The 22,856-nt window shown below is 37.1% G+C and overlaps 1 protein-coding gene across 4 annotated transcripts in view; it reads left to right on the plus strand.

The window, feature by feature from the left end:
• Positions 1-22,856, plus strand: part of LSAMP (limbic system associated membrane protein) — a 667,551-nt gene that overhangs the window by 623,438 nt on the left and 21,257 nt on the right. Inside the window, exons 7-8 of one of the 4 annotated variants that reach the window (XM_077118265.1) lie at positions 5,833-5,868; positions 18,926-19,469. The exons of 1 other annotated variant lie outside the window; for it this stretch is intronic. In XM_077118265.1, coding sequence (XP_076974380.1) covers positions 5,833-5,868; positions 18,926-19,014 — 125 coding nt within the window. In that variant the 3' untranslated portion in view covers positions 19,015-19,469. Of the gene's footprint in view, positions 1-265; positions 5,803-5,832; positions 5,869-18,925; positions 19,470-22,856 lie in introns of those variants that run through there. 2 more of the 4 variants (XM_077118264.1, XM_077118268.1) reach the window with 2 other exon arrangements.

The following is a 22,856-nucleotide window of genomic DNA, read 5'->3' on the forward strand; positions in this document are numbered from 1 at the left end:
CTTCTCCATCTTGTGTGTCCAGTGACCAGGAGCATAGAAGAAAGTGACCCCTGAGAGACAGAAGCATAAGGGGTGGGATAACGGGAAAATGATGAAATTTGGAATAAGAACAAATGTATTAGAATAAGTAGAGGAAACAAAAAGTTAGCACATGTTGAGTCTGAAAGTTTATTTGGACCAATGGAAAAAAATATTTTTAAATGTATTATTATTATCATTGTCATTTTGGAACAACAAACCACTAAGAGGTTTTTTTCCTACGCAGGTTCAGTTGACAAAAACTAGAAATACCATGACTGGGAGACATATCTTCATCTTACTTTATTCAGTTTGGATGTGACTTCAAGGAAAAAAGATTTTTAGGGAAAAAATCAATTTAAATGAGAGGCCTCTTGAAATGTGGTATGAAAGCCCTTTTAAAACTACTCAAGATCCAATACCACTTATAAAACACAACAACCACAAACTACTCTAAATTTGGCCTTCAGTTTCTCATTCATAACTCTCCTTGACTTCAGTCTGTGACAGTTTGATGGGATATGTCTATACAAATCCTGTATCAATATGAGGTTTAAAATTCATATCCCTGTTTACTTGTCTCCAAAGACCAAACATCAGTGTTTTTTGCTTCAGCTAGAGACAGCAATATTCTAAGACACTTGAGAAGATATTTATTAAGAACTGTAGTTGCCTGCTTCATCCTGACATTGGGGCTTCTGTAAGTAGGGGAAAATAAAACAAAACAGCCTCAACAATTGACTTGAGATTCCAAAAGATCTAAGTTAATCTGGTTAAGCAGAGCATGTACTTAACAGGAAAGTTTATTGGATTTTGAAAAGAATAAAAGGGACAATTGGATTAGCTGAGAAAGTGTGTAACTATAAGTTTGCATTAACATATGCAGTCTCCCTTTCCCACTCAGAATAAGAAGTATATTCATCATTGTTTCAAATAATAAATGAAATGATACTGATTAACCGAAAGAGGAAGGGTCAAGAGGGTGGAATGACAGAATACCTGAGGAGGAGGGAGAGTATGGCTGGGCTAAAGGATACGGTAATACTACCAGTCGGCTAGGTGGTGATGGAAGGTACATCTCAAGATCAAAATTCCATCACCTTATTCATAAAAGACCATTTAAAGTACTCAACCCAGATAAATGAAGACATTTCAAAGAATCTTACAAAATTTCTGTTTGCAAACCAAAAATCCAAGGAGTTGGCAAGTATCTCATAATCACATTGCCTTTGATGACCTGGCAGAGGTCACCCTAAAATACATATTTGAGCAGTGCATGGTGCAGTGATGCCCAGCATTTCACTTCCCGGGGGCCCACACCAACCTATGGAACAGTGCACGCAGGCACTGGCCCTGTAACATGTGCATCAGCACTCGGTTTGGAATTGATTTCCCACCTTCTGGGAAAGTTAGGAGGTTTTGAAACTTACTGAACAATGGAATGTTAGCGTTCATTAGGTTTTGAGGTAAAACGAAGGTGTTAAAACTGCTGAAAACAAGTGAAACTGCTGCCTTGTTTTTTCGACCCAAGGCATAAGTGCAGATGTTTTAAGGAAGAAGGCATTTGCTTCTTCTGTAATAGGAGTAGAACCCTCCCCGACTCCAATTTTAGGTTTGGAGGGCCCATTGTTATAGCCTGCCCAGCTGGAATCTTGAGATTGAGGCTCTGTGGTAGCATATTTTCACATAGGCAAGAAGGGAAAAAGAAAAGGAAAGAAGAAAGTGCATGAGTAGGTAGATTGCCCAGTTCTTAAATTTAAATAATGGATTTAATGGGAAGAAGGAAGACCCTGTGGGTAGCTGTACTTTTCCACAGATCAGGGTCAGAAGGGGACAGATGCTTTGGAGGCATCTGTGGCCAGTCAGCCCTGACAGGGAGCGCTGTGTGGGCAGCTGACCAAGCCAGTCCAGAGCAGATGAGGCAGAAACCCAGAGCCAGAGCCCCTGAAGAGCTCATGGTGATTTATCTTGGTTGGTGGGTCAGCATATTTTTAGCCATATCCAGCACAGTGACAGGTGCTGACTTTTCACACAGTGTCAATTTGTGGTCACTGATATATCTTGTGCTCTGCCACATACATCCATACACTTCTTCACTCTCAGTTCAACTGTTGATCTCCAGAGAGGTCAAAATAATTGATCGAAGGGGTAAGACTACATTACCTCCATGGCCATTTTTTCCTAAGCCAATGGACGCAGCCTTTTCTCATTTGGCTTGTCCTCCACACATTCTAGCATTCTGCTTGTCAAGGATCCAAAGCCCCTCAGTCTATATATTCATGTAATAACTTTTATTGTTTTGTCCTCATCCCTGGGAAAAGCATTGCCTTATGTAATTTTTCCAAGTACATTAATCCAATAGCATGACATGTGTGGGCAATGATTCAGCTCCTTAGTCTCTGTCAGACAGGGAAATATGCATTGTCAGGATTAAGACTTGGACTCCTGGTAATGTCAAGGAAAGTTCCACTCTCAGCACATGAAACATAAGAACATATTTCATACATTAACACTTTTTATTATCAACTGAGTCCTTCCAATGTAACATGCATTGTGCACTATGCTAAATTGCTTCACATACATGATCTCATTTAATCATCATGACAACCCCATTAGGTACTTATATTTCTCCATAATACCAAGAGGTTAACTCATGCAACTAATAATGCCAGCTGGGATTCTAATTCAGGTAGTCTGTTTTCAGAGTCCAGACTCTAGATAGTACATTAACTAGATTTTATATATGAGGGAAATGGTAGGAAATGTATCTTCTCTAGTTTGGAAGTAAGGAAATGTCTAATTTCTTTGTCTTTTTTCCATTTAATAAAGTGCCTCCCCTGGGTTAAAATTGTTATATTCCGTCCCAGAATCATGGCTTCAGCATCCTCCCACCTCCGTTTCCATTAATCCGCACCAGCCTGGGGTCCACTAGATTAGTTAGACTGTTGGCTCTTTGGCAGGTTGATTTTCTGAGTTAATGTTCCAGCCCAGTAGTCATTGTTAGGCTCTCAGAGTGGAATATTCCCACACATTAAAGAAGTGAACAGTCCTGCTGATCAATTGCCTTCTACTTAGAGAAATGTAAGGATTAATAAGATATTTTGAAGCTATTGAGTACAAAAGAATAAAAATACAAAGAAATCTACACTGGGCCAAACTGCATCATTGAGTAGGAAGCTATTTTAAATTTCCTTTTTAATTTTAAATGATCATTAATCTGTAAACCTATAATTAACAAAATTTCAAGTACTATCTAAGCAACCCAGCCCTGGAGAGAGTCTTCATAATGAAGGCTTCCCCTTCATCTTTAGAAATCATTTTAGTTGTTATCTTAGGGGCCCAGTGTTTAAACACACAAAACTTGATGATGCTAGTCAAGATTTGGCAAAGCCTCTTCATCAGCTTCTTTTGGATGCTACATAATTCAAAAGTTTGAGCTGTTATTTGAACACTACCTTCATGTATTTCAAAGGACCAAGTGCAAACGCCCATAAGGACTTACCATAGTTAGAAAAAGAAATAGGTTGACACTGACACTAGTTTTAGTTCCAAGAATAGGCATCAATTATGCAGAACCTCTTTAATACCCTCTAGAAAATGAAAGAAAATCATATCTGAGTTAGTAAATTATCTCTGTATATGCACCCTACCCTCAATCCCAGCTTTTGTTGTTTAGGTGCCTTTAGTCCAAAAGGTTTTCTTATGATGGATTGGTGCCCATTTAGCTTTTCTCACAGTAGACCAACAGAATCAGCCAACACCACTCCCACATCCTGCTCTCCCTTTGGCAGATAAATAACCCAAAGCTCTGAGTTAAGAGACCTGCTAAGAGCCACAGCATAAAGCACTAGGGCCAACTTTTGATTTCTGTTCTGCAAACTTCCCAATCAGCTGATGAAGTAAGTTGACCTTCTTGAAGATTATCAACCTAAGGAGAATCAGATAGGACCAAGTCACACCTCACACACATACCTTCTTTTGAATCCTCAAAGTTGGAGAACTACTTTTTTAATATAAATTGTATTAATTTCACTTTGCACTCTTATAGGAGCTCACAAACCCTGGCATACAACTATAAAACAGCAGCAGAATGAGGGTACAAGAAAAACGATAAAAAGCTAGGATGGGGAAGCATCTAAGAAATGATAAATCAGTAGATTGGAATTTAAAGAATGAGAATAACTAATGGAGCATAAGAAGGCTAAGAGGATAATAGGGTGGCCTTAAGACGGTAATAACAAGATGGGAAGCAGCTGAAAAGGCAATGAGGGGAGGGTGGGTGTGATGGTTTAGCAATATAAATGGTATTGTATAAATGAAGGCAGAGTGTATTTTCCCAGCTGTGAACAGTGTGATGAAAAAATATTAAGCTGAGTCATTTAAACAGTCTGAATAATAATAGTAATAATAGAAATAAAATACAGTAGATGGAGTATAATATAGGACAGTGGTCTCCAACTGCTACATTAAATGCCGAGAGCAGTTTAGCTATTTATTTTCAAAGCTGGAGACTTAATGCCAAATAACCAGTGGAGGTTTAAACCATTTTTCTATTTGACACTTGTGTAACTAAGACACAATTGTTCACTGGGCTATAATTGACCTACTCCATCTTCATGTACTTAGAAAACTTTCATATTTAAACTACAACTTTCAGCCAAGCTAGAGTAAAGCCCACTCTGCAAAAGAGACTGGGTTTTCTCAGTGTCCAGATTTACTGAGTGTCCAGAGTACAGGTAAAATCAGCTGTGAGCTCCTGGTACGAGATGATGGGCAGATCAAATTTGAATATGCACGTATGCATTTCTCTTTGTGGTTTTGATTTTTGCTGACTTTCATTTTTAGTTGGTCTTTATTTCAAAAAGCTGTTTGATATGTAGGAACATGTTATGCTGTAGGATTTGGGGATAGTAAGTAAGGTGTTCTACCTAATATACTTTTCTACGTTTCCGAACCAGCCTTGGTGGAGGATTTAGAGTTAAACCTGGATGTTCGATGAACCAAATAAAAGTTACCTCATGAACTGAACTGAGCATATTCAGTTTTGGGTCAACAGCTTAGTAGGGGGCTATGAGGGACTTCTGAACTAAGACCCCAGTATTCAAAAGAAAAGCACTTTTTATTACTCAACAGGATGTATCATCAAGCAAGTTTGATTGGTTGATCAAATTTCAGTTGAAACTGATTATAACAAGAAGGTGAGGCTGAGGAAGAGATGAAAAATAAAATTGTATCCTGTCAAGGAATTTATGTTGGCGTTACCCTGGCACTGACAGCAGTAATAGGGAAGTAAACATTGGAGGGAAAATTTGAGTTAGTATTTCTCAAAATAAATTTTCTGGGTGCTTGGCTAAAGCTGATATGAGCTGTAAGGCTTAGAGTGAGCAAAGATGTCCATGGGTTCATCTGACATGGGCTAAAGAGACCAGAACCAGGACCCAGGCACAGGACCTGAATTTCATCACTACTCATTTAAACCCTCAAACCCAACTCTCCAAACGACCTGTACCGTTGATGGTGGGTTTTTCCAGTGGAGGGTGAGATCCTGTTCATAGTGTTACCACAATCTGATGTTGTCTCCTCCTTTAGCTAAAATTTTTAAAGGTCTCTGAATTTTAATTTCACTAATAGTTTTCTTTGATATTTTAATGTCAATTGAAAGGCCAGAGGAGTGCTTTATGGGTGATGTAATCCTATAGCATGGACATTTTTCATCGATTTTGTAATTGTTTGAGTAGCTAAACGTGTGACATATATATATATAAATAAAATATATAAACTCTCCATGATGCTTACTATTTTTTTCCCCTTTAGAGCGTGTTTTACCCACAATTCCCCACCCCATTCAAGGTCAGTATTATTTTTATCACTGTAGCTCTGCTGCTGGGTCATTCTCCATCATCTCTAATGGGCAGAATACACAAAGGGGAAAACACATCCACAAAATCCATGTACAATAAAGATAACTTTTTCCCTCAAACCTTCAAAGGAAAGTCAATCAGTTGTCACTAAACCAGTTAATTGACATGTAATGGGTCTGTCACTTGAACTGAGATCTAGTTGGTCCATAACTGGGTGGATAATACTAAACTCAGAAATCAGTTTTTTCCTCAATCAGTATTTTTTTTTCACAGATAACTATGAATTCTAACTCTTGGAAACCAGCCGATTTAATTCTTTAGCCCCCCAAATACGAATCCTTTGACTGACCACTCTCATATGTTGAGGGTCCTACAATCTGAAACTGAAGTCATTGGTATTACTTGTAAAAACGACTTTATATGCTGCCAAAGGTGAAATTCAACAAGATTACAAAAAGGGCATTATTATTTTTTCTTAAAATCTTGGCCGATTCAGGGCCTTTCATTTTTAAACATAGCTAGTTTAGAAAACACAACTAAAAAACCAAGGTAGACATTTTGTATTCCTTCCACAAAACTTTCTACACACTCAAATTAAATTTTGCCTCCTAAATCATATTTAGATGCAAGTTGCAGCCACAACCTTCTAGCTTAAGGCTATTTAAAGGCAAATTGGCAAATAAAATTAAAACAATACAAAAAAATCTGAAATGAAAGCAACCTACCATTAAAATTAAATTCCAGAGAAGTGATTTGCAAATAACACTCAAAGACCTGAGAAAAAAATGGAAACTAGGCCATGCGGGGCCTATGTGGAAAAGTAAATCCAATTAAAAGAGATTATTTTATACACTGTAAAGGAAATGTGCTCAGAATTAAAGGGAGAATGTTCCCGTTTTAGAAGTTTAAAAATGGATCATGTATCATTAATACTTGTCCAAACTAGAAATTAAGGCAAAATTGGATGTAGATATTCAAAGTGTCAATAATGCAATACTTTGCATAAGTACATAGTCATATATATATATATATATATATATATATATGCAAACTTATTTTAATTTGTTTGAAATGAGGCTTTCAAGGTTTTAAGGATCAACTCGGCAGCTTAATAAAAGAGGTATTTTTCAATTTTAAGAAGAGGCCAAACTATTTTTAGTATAAAACCTTAAAGAGCTCTGTTGAGTAAAAAACTTCCCTAAAATATTAATAAGATCTATTTCTTACTCCCGCCACTAAAAATAAGGACTGTTAAAATGTGGCTGTTTTCTAGACTTGACTCAAAGCTTAATGTATGAAATATATCCCATTTTGAATTCCTGACATGACACAATTATTTTAAGATTCTAGAGATGCTGCAGAAATGTATACCGTTCTGTTGTTTCCATCTTGCAAATATCTTGATGTGACAAATGTGTGTATACATTTGTCCCAATAGATAGAATTCTCAAAGAGGTCACGGTCCATCCATTGTAAAGTGCTCCTTTGTGGGAGCAGTTCTGTAACCACAAACCCTAATATTTGATCTGATCATGCATTCTGATATATGTTAACGTTGAACAAAGTGAAACCAGACACTGTTCACAAAGGGCAGCATTCAGATATTGAAAAACAGTTTGGTCTAGGGATGGAACGTGGAATTTTGTTGAACTTTGAATTTACCCACAAAATGAATGGTTGATTGGAGAATGACCCTAGTTTGATTTTATGTTGTAGGTAGAATATAGTTGGCTTTCTTAGATCCAATAGTTTATAGAGAATATAATTTATCTTACTACTAATACTCTGGGCTTCTGCTGGTGGAAACTGAAAAGCTGTTAATTAAGACTTGGGATAGCTGGACTGAGAGGTTGGTATAGGAAGATAGTCTCCTCTTGAATTTCTCTTTTCTTTACGGGGACTTTTAACTTCCTAGAGACTAAATCCTTCTCTTTCCAGTCAAGATGGAAACCCATGTGAAATTCAGTTTCCCATGGAAAGGAATACTAATAGTTGGATCCTTAACCCTTTTTAAAGTGCCAATGAAATACCCAATATCTATGAAAAGCATGCTTCACTGTGATCATAACTACAGCACAAGATACAACTATATATAATACAAACAAGCAAACAAAAAAATAGATATCATATATTGTCATCTTCTATGTGAAGACCTACATTTGAACCCTAAAATATTAATACATCTCAAAGTAGTTGGCTAATATAAATGGCCTGCAGAATTTTGATCTTTAATTTCCTTAAGGTGTTTTGAAAGTGGGAGAAAGTCACAAAGATCCTTTTCTGTCCTCCCACCATAAAAAAAAAGATAACTTCCCCACCTACTTTACAACCTACCACAAATACATGTTTATTTTTAGCTGCCTCATTATTAATGCCTCTCCTTGTAGGGTCTCAGCTCCTACCCCAACTCTCCATGACTCATCAAGCTGACTGGTGATAAACAGCTGAGTCATAGCAAGAATTCAGTTCTGAACCCCTTCAAACTGTGATTAAAACAAAAAAGTTTCAATAAATCAAATATATTTCCCTTGGGTTTCCTTCATCATATTGCTTGATTTTCAGCAGTGATAATGATAATACCAGCGTTTGGAATCACACCAAAGGATAATTTGTATTGACTGTGGCCAATCATAAATTTTCAAATGTCTTTTCCTCTTCTGCCAACAACCAACCAAACAAACAAAAACAAAAACAGTGTGTTTCACTGCTCCTTAACTTAATACATGTGTTTATAAATATATATATAAAACATTTTATCCTTGATCTGTTTCTGATAGGTGTTTTTCTCCATTAATTTTAATTTAGAGTTATTTATTCTGAAATGAGTCCTGAATTGCATATATTTGCATAACTACTCTTAACTACACGCTGAAGAAAAGTCACTGAATTATAAAATGAGGAAAGAGCAGGCTCTAAATGTCTGAGGGAACTCTTCTTACTTTCTTAGGCTCATGTCTTCTCCCCAGAAGCTTACTGGTGCATAGCCATTCTTTACGATGAAAGTGCAGTTAGAGAGGCCCTCATATTTGGAAGGACTGTAGATTTGAATGAAGAGATGAAACCAGCCTCAGAAAGCTAAAATAAAGTGAAAGAGGGGAAAGGCTAAGAATAAACCACCATGTTTTGTTTTACTAACCCTCAAGTGGAGAATTCCCTGAGCTTGGACTGCTCCGGTTGAACCCATCCTTCTCCGATCACCTCCATCCACTTTTTAAAAGAAAAACCATAAGCTATCTCAGTTGTTTGCCTCCCATCTGATTATTTATCCCAAGTGAACAGCCTCTCCATTCACTAACCCTGTGCAGTGAGTGGGTTTGGGAAATGTTGAGATTATCTCCCAGGCTCAGACTTTTCACTGGGTTTTGTCACAGCTGCTTGCCATTCAGTCCCTGTTTACCAAGTGATAAAACACTGCACATGGCTGGGTTTGCATGATTAATACAATTGTCTCAAGCTTACTCTGAAAACCCCCAAAAATCAGAGTGTGAAAAAAAATTAAAAGTCGACCAACCAACCAACAATGTCTACAGAAATTTTCAGTCAGCCTGGCACATTTCCTCCCAAAGTAAAACCGGGGTCCTTATAGGCAGACCCTATGAGCACATCAGATCACCCAGATTCTTTCTACAGTAGGAGGAAGAGCGATTTCTGCTCTCACCTGGCACTCCCAGGAATGGGTTCTCAAACTGACACACTGCTGGGGTGTACGTGAAACAGAAACATCCTGAGCCTATACTGTAGCAAGAGGACTGGGTAACCCCAATGGGTTCATTTATTTTCTCTAGGATATCATCCTTTATATCAATGGTTGAATACTTCTTTTCAGCTCCTTATTATAACAGCAGTTTTGCCTCATCTAATAACAGGTAATATTAATAATAATAACAGCTAGTGTACATGATGGGTTTATCATATACCAATTAGAGTTCTCAAGGCTTTTGCGTGTATTAACCAATTAATCCCCAAACCCTAAGAAAATAACATGCACATTTTCCCACATTTTTAAAAAATTGGTTTTTATTAGAGAAGTTGTAAGTTTATGGAGAAATCATGCAGAAAAGACAGAGTTGCCATAAACCATCTCCCACACACAAGCACAGTTTTTTCCATTACTAACAGTATGACGTAGTGTGGTGTTCATGTTACAAATAGTGAAACAATATTATTTATATTTATACCATTAATGATAATCCATAGTTTATATTTGGGTTCACTGAGTTGTACAGTACAATTTTTTCATTTGTATTCTGGTACCATATATGTAACCTAAAATTTTACCTTTTAGCCACATTCAAATATGTAATACAGTAGTATTAACTACATTTACAATGTTGTGAAATCATCACCACCAGCCATTAACAAAACTTTTCTTTATCACTCCAAACAGAAACCCTGTACCATTTAAGCATTAACTCTCCATTCCCTACCTCCACCTCAGCCCCTGATATCTTGCATTCATTCTGGTTTCTGACTCTGAATTTTCTTATTCTAATTATTTCAAAACAGTGAAATTATAGAATATTTATCCTTTTGTGTCTGGTTTATTTCACTCAACATATTTATTCAAGGTTCATCCATGTTGTCACATACATTGGGACCTTATTATTTTTATGGCTGAATAATATTCCATCTTATGTATATACCTCATTCTTTTTTATCCCTTAGTCTGTTTATGGAAACAACTTGGGTTGCTTCTATCTTTTGGTGATTGTGACTGATGCTGCTATGAACGTCGGTGTGCAGATGTCTGTTTGAGTCCCTGCTTTCAATTCTTTGAGGGATATACCAAGAAGTGGAATTGCCAGGCCACATGGCAATTTCACACTTCACTTTCTGAAGAACTGCCAAACTTTTCTACAGTGGCTGCACCATTTTACATTCACACCAATGATGAATAAGTGTTCCTGTCCTTCCACATCCTAACACTTGTTAATTTCCACTTTAAAAAAAAAATAATAGCCATTCTATTAGGTGTGAAATGGTATTTCAATGTGCTTTTGATTTGCACGTGCCTAATGGCTGATGATGTTGAGCATCTTTTCATGTTTTGTGGGGTTTTTGCCAATTGTGTCTTCTTTTAAGAAATGTCTTTTCAAATCTTTTGCCCATTTTTTAATTGGGTTGTTTGTCTTGTTGTTGTTTACTTCTGGGATTTATTTATATATTCCTGATATTAAATTCTTATTGGATATATGGTTTCAAAATATTTTCTCCCATTGAGTAGGATGACTTTTCATTTTCCACAACAAGGTTATCTATGTTACACAGTCCCATGTTTTATCCTCCAGCTTTCTGTCTGATGATATACATGACCACCAACTTCTCCTTTCAAACAAAAGCATACACATAATTCAGTGCTGTTAATTACGCTCACATACTGTGCTACCGTCACCTCTATCCATCTCCAAACCTTTACAATCAATCTAATTAAAAATTTTCCTTTCTCTACCCTCATCAATCTCCTGGTAAGGGATATTTTAGATTTTAACTTTATGAGTTTGCTCATTGTAATTAGATCATATTAGAGATATGGTACAGTATTTGTCATTTTGTGTCTGGCTTATTTCACTCAACATAATATCCTCAAGTTTCATCCACATTGTTACATGCATAAGGACATCATTCTTTCTTACAGCTGAATAATATTCCATCATATGTATATACCACATTTTGTTTATCCATTCATCAGTTGATGGGCACTTGGGTTGCTCCCATCTTTTGGCGATTGTGAATAATGCCACTCTGAACATGGGTGTACAAACGTCTGTTCATGTTCCTGCTTTTGGTTTTTCTGTATACATACCTAGTGATGAGATTGCAGGAACGTATGGCAATTCTATGCTTAGTTTTCTAAGGAACTAATTGTCTTTCACAGTGGCTGCACCATTTTACATTCTCACCAATAATGGATGAATGTTTCTTTTTTCAATATCTTCTCCAGCACTTGTAGTTTTCTATTTTTCATAGTCATTCTAGTAGGTGCAGGATGATCTCTCATTGCGGTTTTGATCTGCATTTCCCTAATAGCTGCTGAAGCTGATCCTCTTTTAATGTGTGCTTTTCATCCATTTGTATATACGTTTTTTGGAGAAATGTCTATTCATTTTTAAAATTGGGCTATTTGTCCCTTATTGTTGAGTTGTAGGATTTCTTTACATACTCTAAATTTAAACCCTTATCAGATATATGGTTTGCAAATATTTTCTCCCATTGAATCAAGTGCTTTTTCACTTTCTTGACAAAGTGCTTTGAGGCACAAAAGTATTTAATTTTGGGGAAATCCCATGTTAATTTTTTCTTTCATTGTTTCTGCTTTGGGTGTAAAGTTTAAGAAACCATTGCATACTACAAGGTCTTGGAGGCAGATATTTCCTTATATTTTCGCCAAGGAGTTTTATGGTCCAGGCTCTTATATTTAGGTCTTTGATCCATTTTGGAGTTAATTTTTGTATAAGACGTGTGCTAGCAGTCTTTTTCATGCTTTTGCATAGGGAAAACCAGTTTCCCCAGCACTCTTTGTTAGAGAGACTGTTCTCTCCCACTTGAGTGGACTTGGAAGCCTTGTCAAAAATCAATTGACCATAATGATGATGATTTATTTCTGAACTCTCCATTCAACTCCATTGGTTAATCTATCTATCTTATGCCTATGCTAGGCTGTTCTGACTACTGTAGTGTTGTAATATGATTTAGAGTAGGGCATGTGAGTCCTCCAATTTTTTATTTTTCAAGATCTTTTTGGCTATTCAGGGCCCCTTACCCTTCCAAATAAATGCAATAATTGATTTTTCCTTTCCTAGAAAGTAGGCTGTTGGAATTTTGATTGGGATTGCGTTGAATCTGTATATCAATTTGGGTAGAATTAACATCTTAACAACATTTAGTCTGCCACTCCATGAACACAGAATGTCTTTTTATTTCTTTAGGTCTTCTTTGATTTTTTTTTTTTTTTTTAGAATGTCTTGTAGTTTCCTCTGTACAGGTCCTTTACATGTGTGGTTAAATTTATTCCTAGATATTTGATTCTTTTCATTACTACTGTAAATAGCATTTTTTTCTTGATTTCCTCCTCAGATTTTTCATTAAGTAGTACACAAACACAATACTGATTTTTGCAGGTTGATTTTGTATCCTGCCACTTTGCTAATTTATTAGGTCTAGTAGCTCTGTGATACGTATTTTGGAACTTTCTAAACATAGAATCCATGTCATCTGAAAACAGTGAAAGTTACACTTCCTCTTTTCCAATTTAGATTACTTCATTTCTTTTTCTTGCCTAACTGCTCTAGATAAAACTTCTAGCACAATATTGAATAACAGTGGTGACAGTGGTAGCCTTGTTTTATTCCAGATCTTAGGAAAATTTTCAGTCTTTCACCATTGGATATGATGTTAGCTGTGAGCTTTTCATAAATGCCCTTTATCATGTTGAGGAAGTTTCCTTCTTTTCCTATCTTTTGAAGTGTTTTATTAAGAAAGGGTGCTGGATTTTGTCAAATGCCTTTTCTGTGTCAACCAAGATGATCATGTGGTTTTTCTCCTTCGATTTGTTAATGTGGTGCATTACATTAGTTGATTTTCTTATGTTAAACCAGTCTTGCATACCTGGTATAAAACCCACTTGGTCATGGTCTATAATTCTTTTATTGTACTGTTGGATTTGATTTGTAAGTATTTTATTGAGGATTTTTGCATCTATATTCTTTACAGAGATTCATCTGTAATTTTTCTTATAATATCTTTATCTGGTTTTAGTATTATGGTGATGTTGGCTTCATAGAATGAATTAGGTAGTGCTCCCACCTCTTCAATTTTTTAAAAGAGTTTGAGAAGGATTGGTATAAATTATTCTTGGTATGATTGATATAATTCCTCTGTGAAGCCATTTGGTCCTGGGCTTTTCTTTGTTGAAAGGTTTTTGATGACTCATTCCATCTCCTTACTTGTAATTGGTCTAATTAGGTCTTCTATTTCTTCTAGAGTCAGTGTATGTCTTTCATGTGCATCTAAGAATTTGTCCACATCATCTAAGTTTTCTAACTTTCTGGCATGCATTTGTTGATCATACCTTCTTTCGATACGTCCCCTTTTTGTGGGATCAATAGTGATGACCCCTTCTGATTTCTGATTTTATCTATTTGATCTTCTCTCAACTTTGTCAGTCTAGCTAAGGATTTGTTCATTTTATTTATCCTTTCAAAGAACCAACTTTTGGTTTAGTTTATTCTCTCTCTCCCTCTCTTTTTTGTTAATTTGATTTATTTGCCCTTTCTTTGTTAAGAAACTAACTCTTCTGCTTGCTTTGGGGTTAGTTTTCTGTTCTTTCTCCAGTTCCCCAGGTGTTCAGTTATGTCTTTGATTTTAGCTATTTCTTCTCTTTTAATGTAGCCATTTGGGGCTATAAATTTCCCTCTTGGCCCTGCCTTCACACTGCATCCTGTAAGTTTTGATATTTTGTGTTCTCATTTTCATCTACAATATTTCATCCACAAATATTTACTGATTTCACCTGCAATTTCTTTTATTAACACACTGAAATTTTCCATATACATATATGGAATAACTGCAATGTATTCCAAACAGAATAAATCCTAATAGGCATAATCCAAGAGACATTTTTAATCAGAATGTCAAATGCCAAAGATAAGGAGAGAATCCTGAAAGCAATAGATATGAATTTTCCAATTCTCCACCTGTTATTGATTTCCAGCTTTTTTCCATTATGGTCAGAGAGAGTGCTTCATATAATTCCAATCTTTTTAAATTTATTGAGACATGCTTTTTGATCCAACATGTGGTCCGTCCTGGAGAGCAAGCCTGCTGTTTTAGGGCGCCATGTTCTGTATATGTCTGTTAGATCTACTTCATTTATCATATTATTCAAGGTCTCCGTTTCATTATTGATCCTCTTTCTACATGTTCTATTCATTGATGAAAGTTGCATACTGAAATTTCCCCCTGTTATTGTAGAGATGTCTGTTTCTCATTTCAGTGTTGCCTGTATTTGTCTCATGTATTTTGGGGTGCCCTGGTTAGGTGCATAAATATCTATGATTGTTATTTCTTCTTGGTGGATTGGCTCTTTTAATAATATGTAGTGTCTTTCTTTGTCTCCTATAATAGTTTTGGATTTAAAGTCTATTTTACTTGATATCAGTATAGCTACCCCAACTCCTTTTTTGGATATCGTTTGTGTGGAATACCTTTCTCTATCCTTTCACTTTCAACCTATTTGTATCCTTGGGTTTAATGTGGTGTCTTGTAGACAGAATGCAGATGGATCATATTTTTTTATCCATTCTGTCCATCTGTGTGTTTGATTGGGGTGTTTTATCCATTAACATTCAGTGATATTACTGAATAGGCGCATATTTTATCTCTGGTTTTCATATGTCATATCTTACTTTTATTTCTCTTTTTACCCTTAGATACCCTTACCGATCATCTCAATTTCTACAACTGTTCCCTGCAGTCTTAACATGGCCCTGTGCCTTTAAGTCTCAACTGACTCCCTCCTGTCAGGGGCAGGGTTGAAGCAGAGGCTCCCAGCCACTTTGATCTCGGATGGACTGAAGCCCTAGCTCAGAGCCTGGACCCAGTGATGAGAATTCATTTACCAAAAGCCACAATTAGGGTTTAGAGATGTCCTTACCCCCATTTTTGAGGAAGAGCTGCCCTTCAGTAAACTGTTTGAATCCCTAACAAGGCACTATGTCGCTAAACCCTTCCCCCACCCCCCACCCCCACTTCCACCCATGTCAGGGATAGAGTTGAAACAGTGGTTACAGGCTGACTTTTGTCCTGGGCTACTTGAAATTGTAGCTGCCCTCAAAGCCAGGATGCAACATTCCATATTCACTAATCAAAAGATATGACTGGTGCTAGTCCTCCCATTTTGGGGGAAGAGGTCTCTTTCTTCCAACCAAGGATGGATCTCAGGGTGCTGGTCCACGAGGGTTGGGGGTGGGCACCAGCCTTCACAACATGGAGAGTTTTACTCATAATTTTGCACTGCAGGTTATCTGTTCTTGCCTCTCGCTCCTGCCTGGAGGGTGTACAGTGTTCTTCTGGTCTCCAGAGCCGTGAAACAGTTGTTCAGAGTTTCTGGCAGTTTACTAGCTAATTCTGATTTGAAGGGAAAGTTTTCAGTGTCTTTCATCATTTAGTATGATGTTAGCTGTGTGTTCTTCATGTATATCCTTCATCATGTTCAGGAAATTTCCTTCTATTCTAGTTTTCTGGATGTTTTGATCAAGAAGGGTTCCTCGATTTTGTCACATGCCTTTTCTGTGTCAATTAAGTTGATCCTGTGGTTTTCTTTTGCCTTCAGTCATCTCCTGGTTTCTTTGTTTGTCTTGTAATCTTTTCTTTCATGCTATGTTTTTAATAGTAAATGTGTTGGAACTTAGTCCTTGCACTGCACGTTCTTTAAATTTGTATCTAGTGATATGATACAAATGTTCTTGCATGCCAGGAATTAACATAAGCAAGCAAACCAATGCAAAAAAACAAAACAAAAAACTCACACCTTTCACAGTCTTTGCAAATTGCTTTGCATTGGCTGGTACTGTCCTTTAGAATTTAGCCCTACCATCTTGAAGATCCGTCTGAGGTGAAAGTGAAGTGTAGGGTACTCTTTGCCCTTTCTGCGCCTATGTCTTGTCCTGAGCTTTTGCTAGTTTGGCTTTAGGAATTCCCTGATTCTTTCTAATCCCTATGATACAGATTTTCCCTCCCTCCAGCGAGCTCTATTTTAATTTTTAAAGCAGGTAATCATTTGCCCCAAGCCACTTCATTTTGATTGTTTCTTATACTGCTTTAGCTATCTGCAAGTTGCTTCTGTCTGCAGAACATGTTCTGGGAGGGTGAGTCTAAGATGAGTTTCCTGATTTAGTCTTTCAGTCTGCCATCCAATAGATTGGAGCCTACAGACAGCTCCCCAGTATGTACATAATTAGCTATTACTCTACTGTCTTCATAACAAGGCCAGAAACTTACAACTAGAGTGCAAGCTGGCTACACACTGCACTAGGAAGGGATGGTAGTGAGCCAGAAAGGATGGCACAAGCTTCTCGTACAGTTTTTAAAGCTATATTGTCTTTATTTGACACTTGCTTAGTTACTGCAACCCTTTAATTATTTTGTGGACTTTTGTAAAAGATTGCTTTGCCAGTTATTGCCAGTGCTCAAAGATTCCATGGGGGAATAGAACTCTGTAGATTCTCATGCTGCCATCTTGGCCTACAGGATAGGCTGTCTGGCTGTCCTCTTTTTAATCATCAAAGTAAGCCAAATTCTAATCTACCAGTCTATGCATCTGGGCACTATAAATAAATATATAGTACCTTGTAAATGACCATTATGTATATTTCCATGCTTATTAGATATACAACTGTCTGATAAATTTTAAACATCCATCAGATTTATTTTATGTTAAAATGTTTGTAATACATAATGCTTTGTTACCTTAAAATTCATACCTTTTTACAAAGACAGATCCATGCCCAACTCACACAGAGATTTATGCGAAAACATTCATCTTTGAAAAACATGAGCATAGCTATCTGGCACCAGTTCATCTGATTTCACACACTTATTCAGGATGATTAACATACATACCTCTATTAATCATAAATAATTACTAAGCTTATTCTCTGTAATTCACTTTTTCCAACTGTGAAATGGGAAATTATTTTTTTCATGCCTACAAGCTCAAAGATGTGCTTTAAACAATATACAAAAAGGAGCTTTATGTTCCTCGAAACAGAGCATACTGAATTGAAAATAACCATATTCAGCTACACATATCTCTTATAATTTTAAAGATACTGAAATATAAAACTGTAGTTATATCATATTGCATGGATATTAGCTCACTATAAGTTCAGTGTGGCTTCATTATAGTTCGTTGTATCATGAAAACTGAGGATACTGAGGATGCCATAGAAAAATGCAGTAGCATTTTCTCATGATTTGTTATGAATATACTATCACAATTAAGAGGAGCTGCAAAGTTGTACAGTTCCCTATTGTATGGGGCACATGCTCTCCTGCACACACACACACACACACACACACACACACACACACACTTTTTGGATGACATTCATGTCCGCTACCACCTGTCAGACTAATTTGTAGATTAGCAGCAACCTAAAGTCACTGACTTAAAGATCCTGCACTTTTTGCTGGTCCAGTGTTTAATGTACATCCTGGAAAAGGTTTCCATTTTTAACACATCTTTCCTTTCCTACTCGGTAGCAAAAACAAGGGCCATATTTCTACAGATAGGAGTGTGAATGCACATTTGACAGCAAAATCATAGCCCCTGATTAATACACGTGAAAATAATCGAGATGACTCTGATACCATCACCTGGCTCCTTTATTGTGAACAACAGTTTTCTTCCATGGCTGGGAACCTAGAGGGATAGTTGTGCCAGTACTTTATCTGGAATTAATACTTCATCTGCCAATCCTATGATTGAAACATGGGATTTTATAGGTGAGATTTTCTTCCCATTTCTATGTCTTACCTCTTCCTACCTTTCCACTCTACCTTCTGCTCCCTACTTCCTAAACTGGTGTTAAAAAATTGCTAGCAAGAACAGATCTGAAATATATTCACCCCATTATTTAAATGTCCCATAACAGCTTGAAAGGCTTACCTCTCTTAGAATTTACATTTAGCTTCAAGCTAAATGTTTAAAATTCCCACAGCCTCAATTTAAAGATAGGGTCATTTTTAGTGCTGGGACGTTTTTTCTAATACCTTTTCTTATTTTCTTAATCTGAATCTGTCTGCAACAGTAAGACTTCCCTGGTGTTCCTCCTGTTCATATGCCTTGTAGTGCTATTTAGATTTCTAAAGCCAGCGGGGATTTGAAGATGAATATTTTTTTGAAAATCCAAGCTTCCACTAAATTTTAATTTGATGGAAATATTTCTCTTCTATGAGTTTTATGGGGGAAAAAAATCTTTCAAAGTAACAATTACATTTGGGAATTAAGTGTAAGTAATTGACAATCTTGTCTTTTTAATTAAAAGGAATAAAGCTGCCTAAGAAGAGCTCAATGAGATTTGCAGAGAAAAGTGCTGGCACGCTGCCCCAAAGGGTGAGAAGACCAGGAGATTGACTGGACAGAAAATGCTGGCGTAGGCTCTCTTAGGCTTTATGGTGCATTCCCAGCACCGCTTACCTTGGTGCCTGCATCGGTGCACTATTTGGCATGAGGGTAGCAGCTTATTGCAAGGAGCACTGCCAGATAGGGTAGAAAAGAGTCTGTTCATTAGAAGCACAGCTCTGGGTTCAGAGACTTTACATGGGCTGGAGTCATTATTACTCAGAGTCAAAAAAAAAATGCATATCCTTCCAAGAATGTAATCATCAGTATAGACCCCGCCCTTGACAAATGCCGCATCATAACCCCCCAAGACGATACAGTTTAATTTTAGTCTGCCCTTGGCATTCTTTCTGTTTTGCGTGAAATCCTTGTTCCTGATATCTGTATTTCTTGATTTTCTCTTTCTTCACATTTGCTACCATATTCGCCCTGCATTACATATACGCTTTCTTTTTCACATCCTTCAAACACAATAAAAAAAAAGTTTTGGCAGTGTTAGCTTTCACTTCTAGATATGATGCACTGTGCAAGCACCACAATGCTGTTACCCCATATATCTGGAGGTTTTTGTCTACTTCTGGAGGTAAGATACAAATTAACCTTAGTAACAATTTCCCTTATGTAGTCATTCTGTCATTGTGATGTTCTTTCATCATTGCAAGTTATTTGTAGGTATTAAATTAAACAAGCACCTCTATGGAGAGTAAAAACAAAAGCAGCTTAAACGGTCTCACACTACATCTCCCCTTCTATACTGCTGTGAAGAAACATACCTGCCAAGTAAGAACCCAGCATGACATAATGAGTTTGGAATTCCAATTTAAGGTGTTCCCAACATACCCAGATGTCTGACGGGAGTAGACAGACCACTTGCTAAGACTCCACTGGGAATTGCCGGCTTATACCCACCACAAAGCAGTAGGGGACAGACCTGACAACACATCTATCATGCTTCCTAATTGGATACTGGGGAGCCAAGCACCACCATAGTTTACTACACTGTTTTGTTTATCACGGTACTGATTGCAAAGGAAAATGCTTCCCATCTCTCTGTAACATATATGTTTGCTTAACGCCTAGATAATTCCACTAACATAACATCTTGAGAATAAATCAGAGTTATCCATCTATTGTGTGTTCATCTGCCCCATACTCACAGCAGAAGATTCTGACTTCACCATCCGCTTTCCAAACCTTACAGTCCCAGGATGGTGAATGATTTCTTAACTGCCTAAAAGGGCATTGTTTGGGAACAACCGTGGCATCCTGTGGCTTAAGAAAAAAAAGCAGGAGATAACTGTGCCTTGGCTAAATGTCACACCAATTACCATCCCATCCCCTTTATCCCAGACAGCAACAGGCATTCCCAGCCATGTTCAATGTTAAGGAGTTGCTTGGCAATTCTAAAGCACTTTCTTAATTCTATGTGTGCGTTTTGTAAAACTCAGAAGTAGGAGTTTGGTGAGCAGAAAATTAAAATATAATCAAGCACTAGCTTGCACTTCTCTTTGTTGAATCATAAGCTAAAGTGTAACTTGGGAGATTTATTTTTCTCTCTGGAGTTACAGGACACAGGTAAGTTCATCGTTCAAAGCTACTTGGTGTTGCAACGCTTTGAAAGACAGCACCATCTCACTCATTGGAGTGAGTCTTGGGGAAATAGACCCTCCCTTTATAACTCATTGATAGTGTAACTTCTTGGTCTGTTTTTTAGATGTACTCTCCACTTGCTTTCCCCTCGGCTTTGTAGAATCTTTTAGACTTTATGCTTTCTTTTTCTTATGGTTTCTAATCATTAGGGACACAAGAAAAAACCTTTCATTTTTGATATGCAATGCAAACTAGTATTTACCCCATGTTAAATTTGACATGTTATAATACTTTGATTGCTCCATTCATTCACTCAAAAAAAAAAAAATGCTATCTGAACACTTGTGTGCCAGGTTCAGACCTGAGTCCTGGGGATGACTGTGGTGAACTAGTCGGACACGACCTCTGCACTAATGGAGCTCACAGACCAGATGAGGAAGTGGATGATAAATTAGACAATCATGGAAAAGTTTGCCTAGTCCACATTAAGATACCTGTGTAGTGTTTGGGGAGCATAGAGCAGGGCAAGCTAAGCTAACCCAGGTTGGTCAAGGAAGGCTTGCAGGTGAAAGTTTAAAAAATAAGAAGGGGAAGAGAGGAGAGGGGTAGAACATTCCAACACATGCAAAGGTCTAGAATCCAGAGAGAGCTGAACTCAAAGATATTCATTATTAATTATAAAAATATGAAAAACTATTTTTGCTCTGATAGATTCTTGCTTCTACTTTGCATCTGATCTGTTCAAAAAAAAATCAACCGATAAACCAGTGGGGTTAAAGGAGATGGATTAGGCATTTTCACCTCTCTTAGGACAAGGAAGACTTGTTGGCGTAATTATACAGACATATACCAACATATTTACTGTGTGGTAGGTAGCACTAATCAGGGTTAGTTTCTTGGAGGATACTGACAGCTTATTATCTAGAGGAACACCTAGAAAAAATTTTCACAGCCTCTCAATAAAAAAGTTTCATGATAGATTTCATTTTGGTTCATGCAATGGTCAGGGGCATCAGTATTTTTAGGGAATACTGTACCTGAGAATATAGTTATATTTGGAGTCGGTGACATAGCAGGAGTTATGGAAAACCTTGACTTATTATTGACCATCCTGGCATTTCCTGTAATAAAATCACTGGGAAGGTTCAAAGCAGAATTACCTTTCTCTAATTCAGCACTGTGGTGGTTAGGATTGTAAAGGTAGATTCAATGTAACTCAGAGTATCCTGACATTTTTCAATTCTTTATCTTCTTATTTTCAGGAGCTTTAAAACTCCAGGAAATCTCACATCTTCTTGTTATCTCTACATTCAAATTCCACAGGGCAATTACCTCGTTTCATGGTATTTGAATGTTTTTGATTTTGAAACATACAAAACGAAAATGCGTATTACATGGATTAAAGACAGTCTTGTATCCCTTAGGATTTTAAATCTAATGCATTCTAAAATGGATCTGCACTTCACAGTTTAGGGCTGGGAAGCAGAAAGCGAGGAATAAAACCAAAAAGGATGAAAATCTTTAAAGACCTGTCCAAACCTCTGCCTTAAATCTTCTTTATCAAGTCAGATAAATGAAGGTGCAGGCCATAAAATATGTGTTTTTAAACATGGAAAGTATAATTTACTTTGTACCAACAGCTAAGTACATTTGAGGGGCTGGCAAGTGGGTCTTTACTAAATGAGTTGACTGGGTCTTTAATTCCAACAAGCGTCAAAGGGATAGGATTTTACCCACAAGGACAATGGATGCATTCTGGGCAGAAGGGCAGAGACACTTGTTTCTTCTTTAAGAAGAAAACCACATGTCTGGCACTGTACACCGCATTGACTGCTGATACAAATACGTTTACTTCTGGAGTTTTTCTAACCTTATACGTATTTTTACATGGAGTAGCCCTAAGATACCCCTTTATTGAAATGAGCTCATTGAGTATTCTCTAATATTTTAATTCATTGATTATTAAACATCAAGCCTCACAGACTGAATAAAAAACTGTCAGGATTTGAGGAAGCTGATTTGGTAATAAGAGACTTAACCAAACCATCTCTTTCTGTTCAGAGTGTCTAGTGGGATTGCACTTCCTATAACTTATGTCACCACTGAGCAGATGTAACTTGTAGTATTTGTGGTCAAATCACGCACCTCCGTCTCCTGTACAGGACAGTTACTCAGTTTATCAAGCTTAGAGTCAGAAAGGCCTCACAGACCCATATAACACATTTTTTATTATATGGCCATTTCGTGCTGTTATGCCTACATAC

The sequence above is a fragment of the Tamandua tetradactyla genome, chromosome 10 (assembly GCF_023851605.1).
Source record: "Tamandua tetradactyla isolate mTamTet1 chromosome 10, mTamTet1.pri, whole genome shotgun sequence".
NCBI classification, from domain to species: Eukaryota; Metazoa; Chordata; class Mammalia; order Pilosa; family Myrmecophagidae; genus Tamandua; species Tamandua tetradactyla.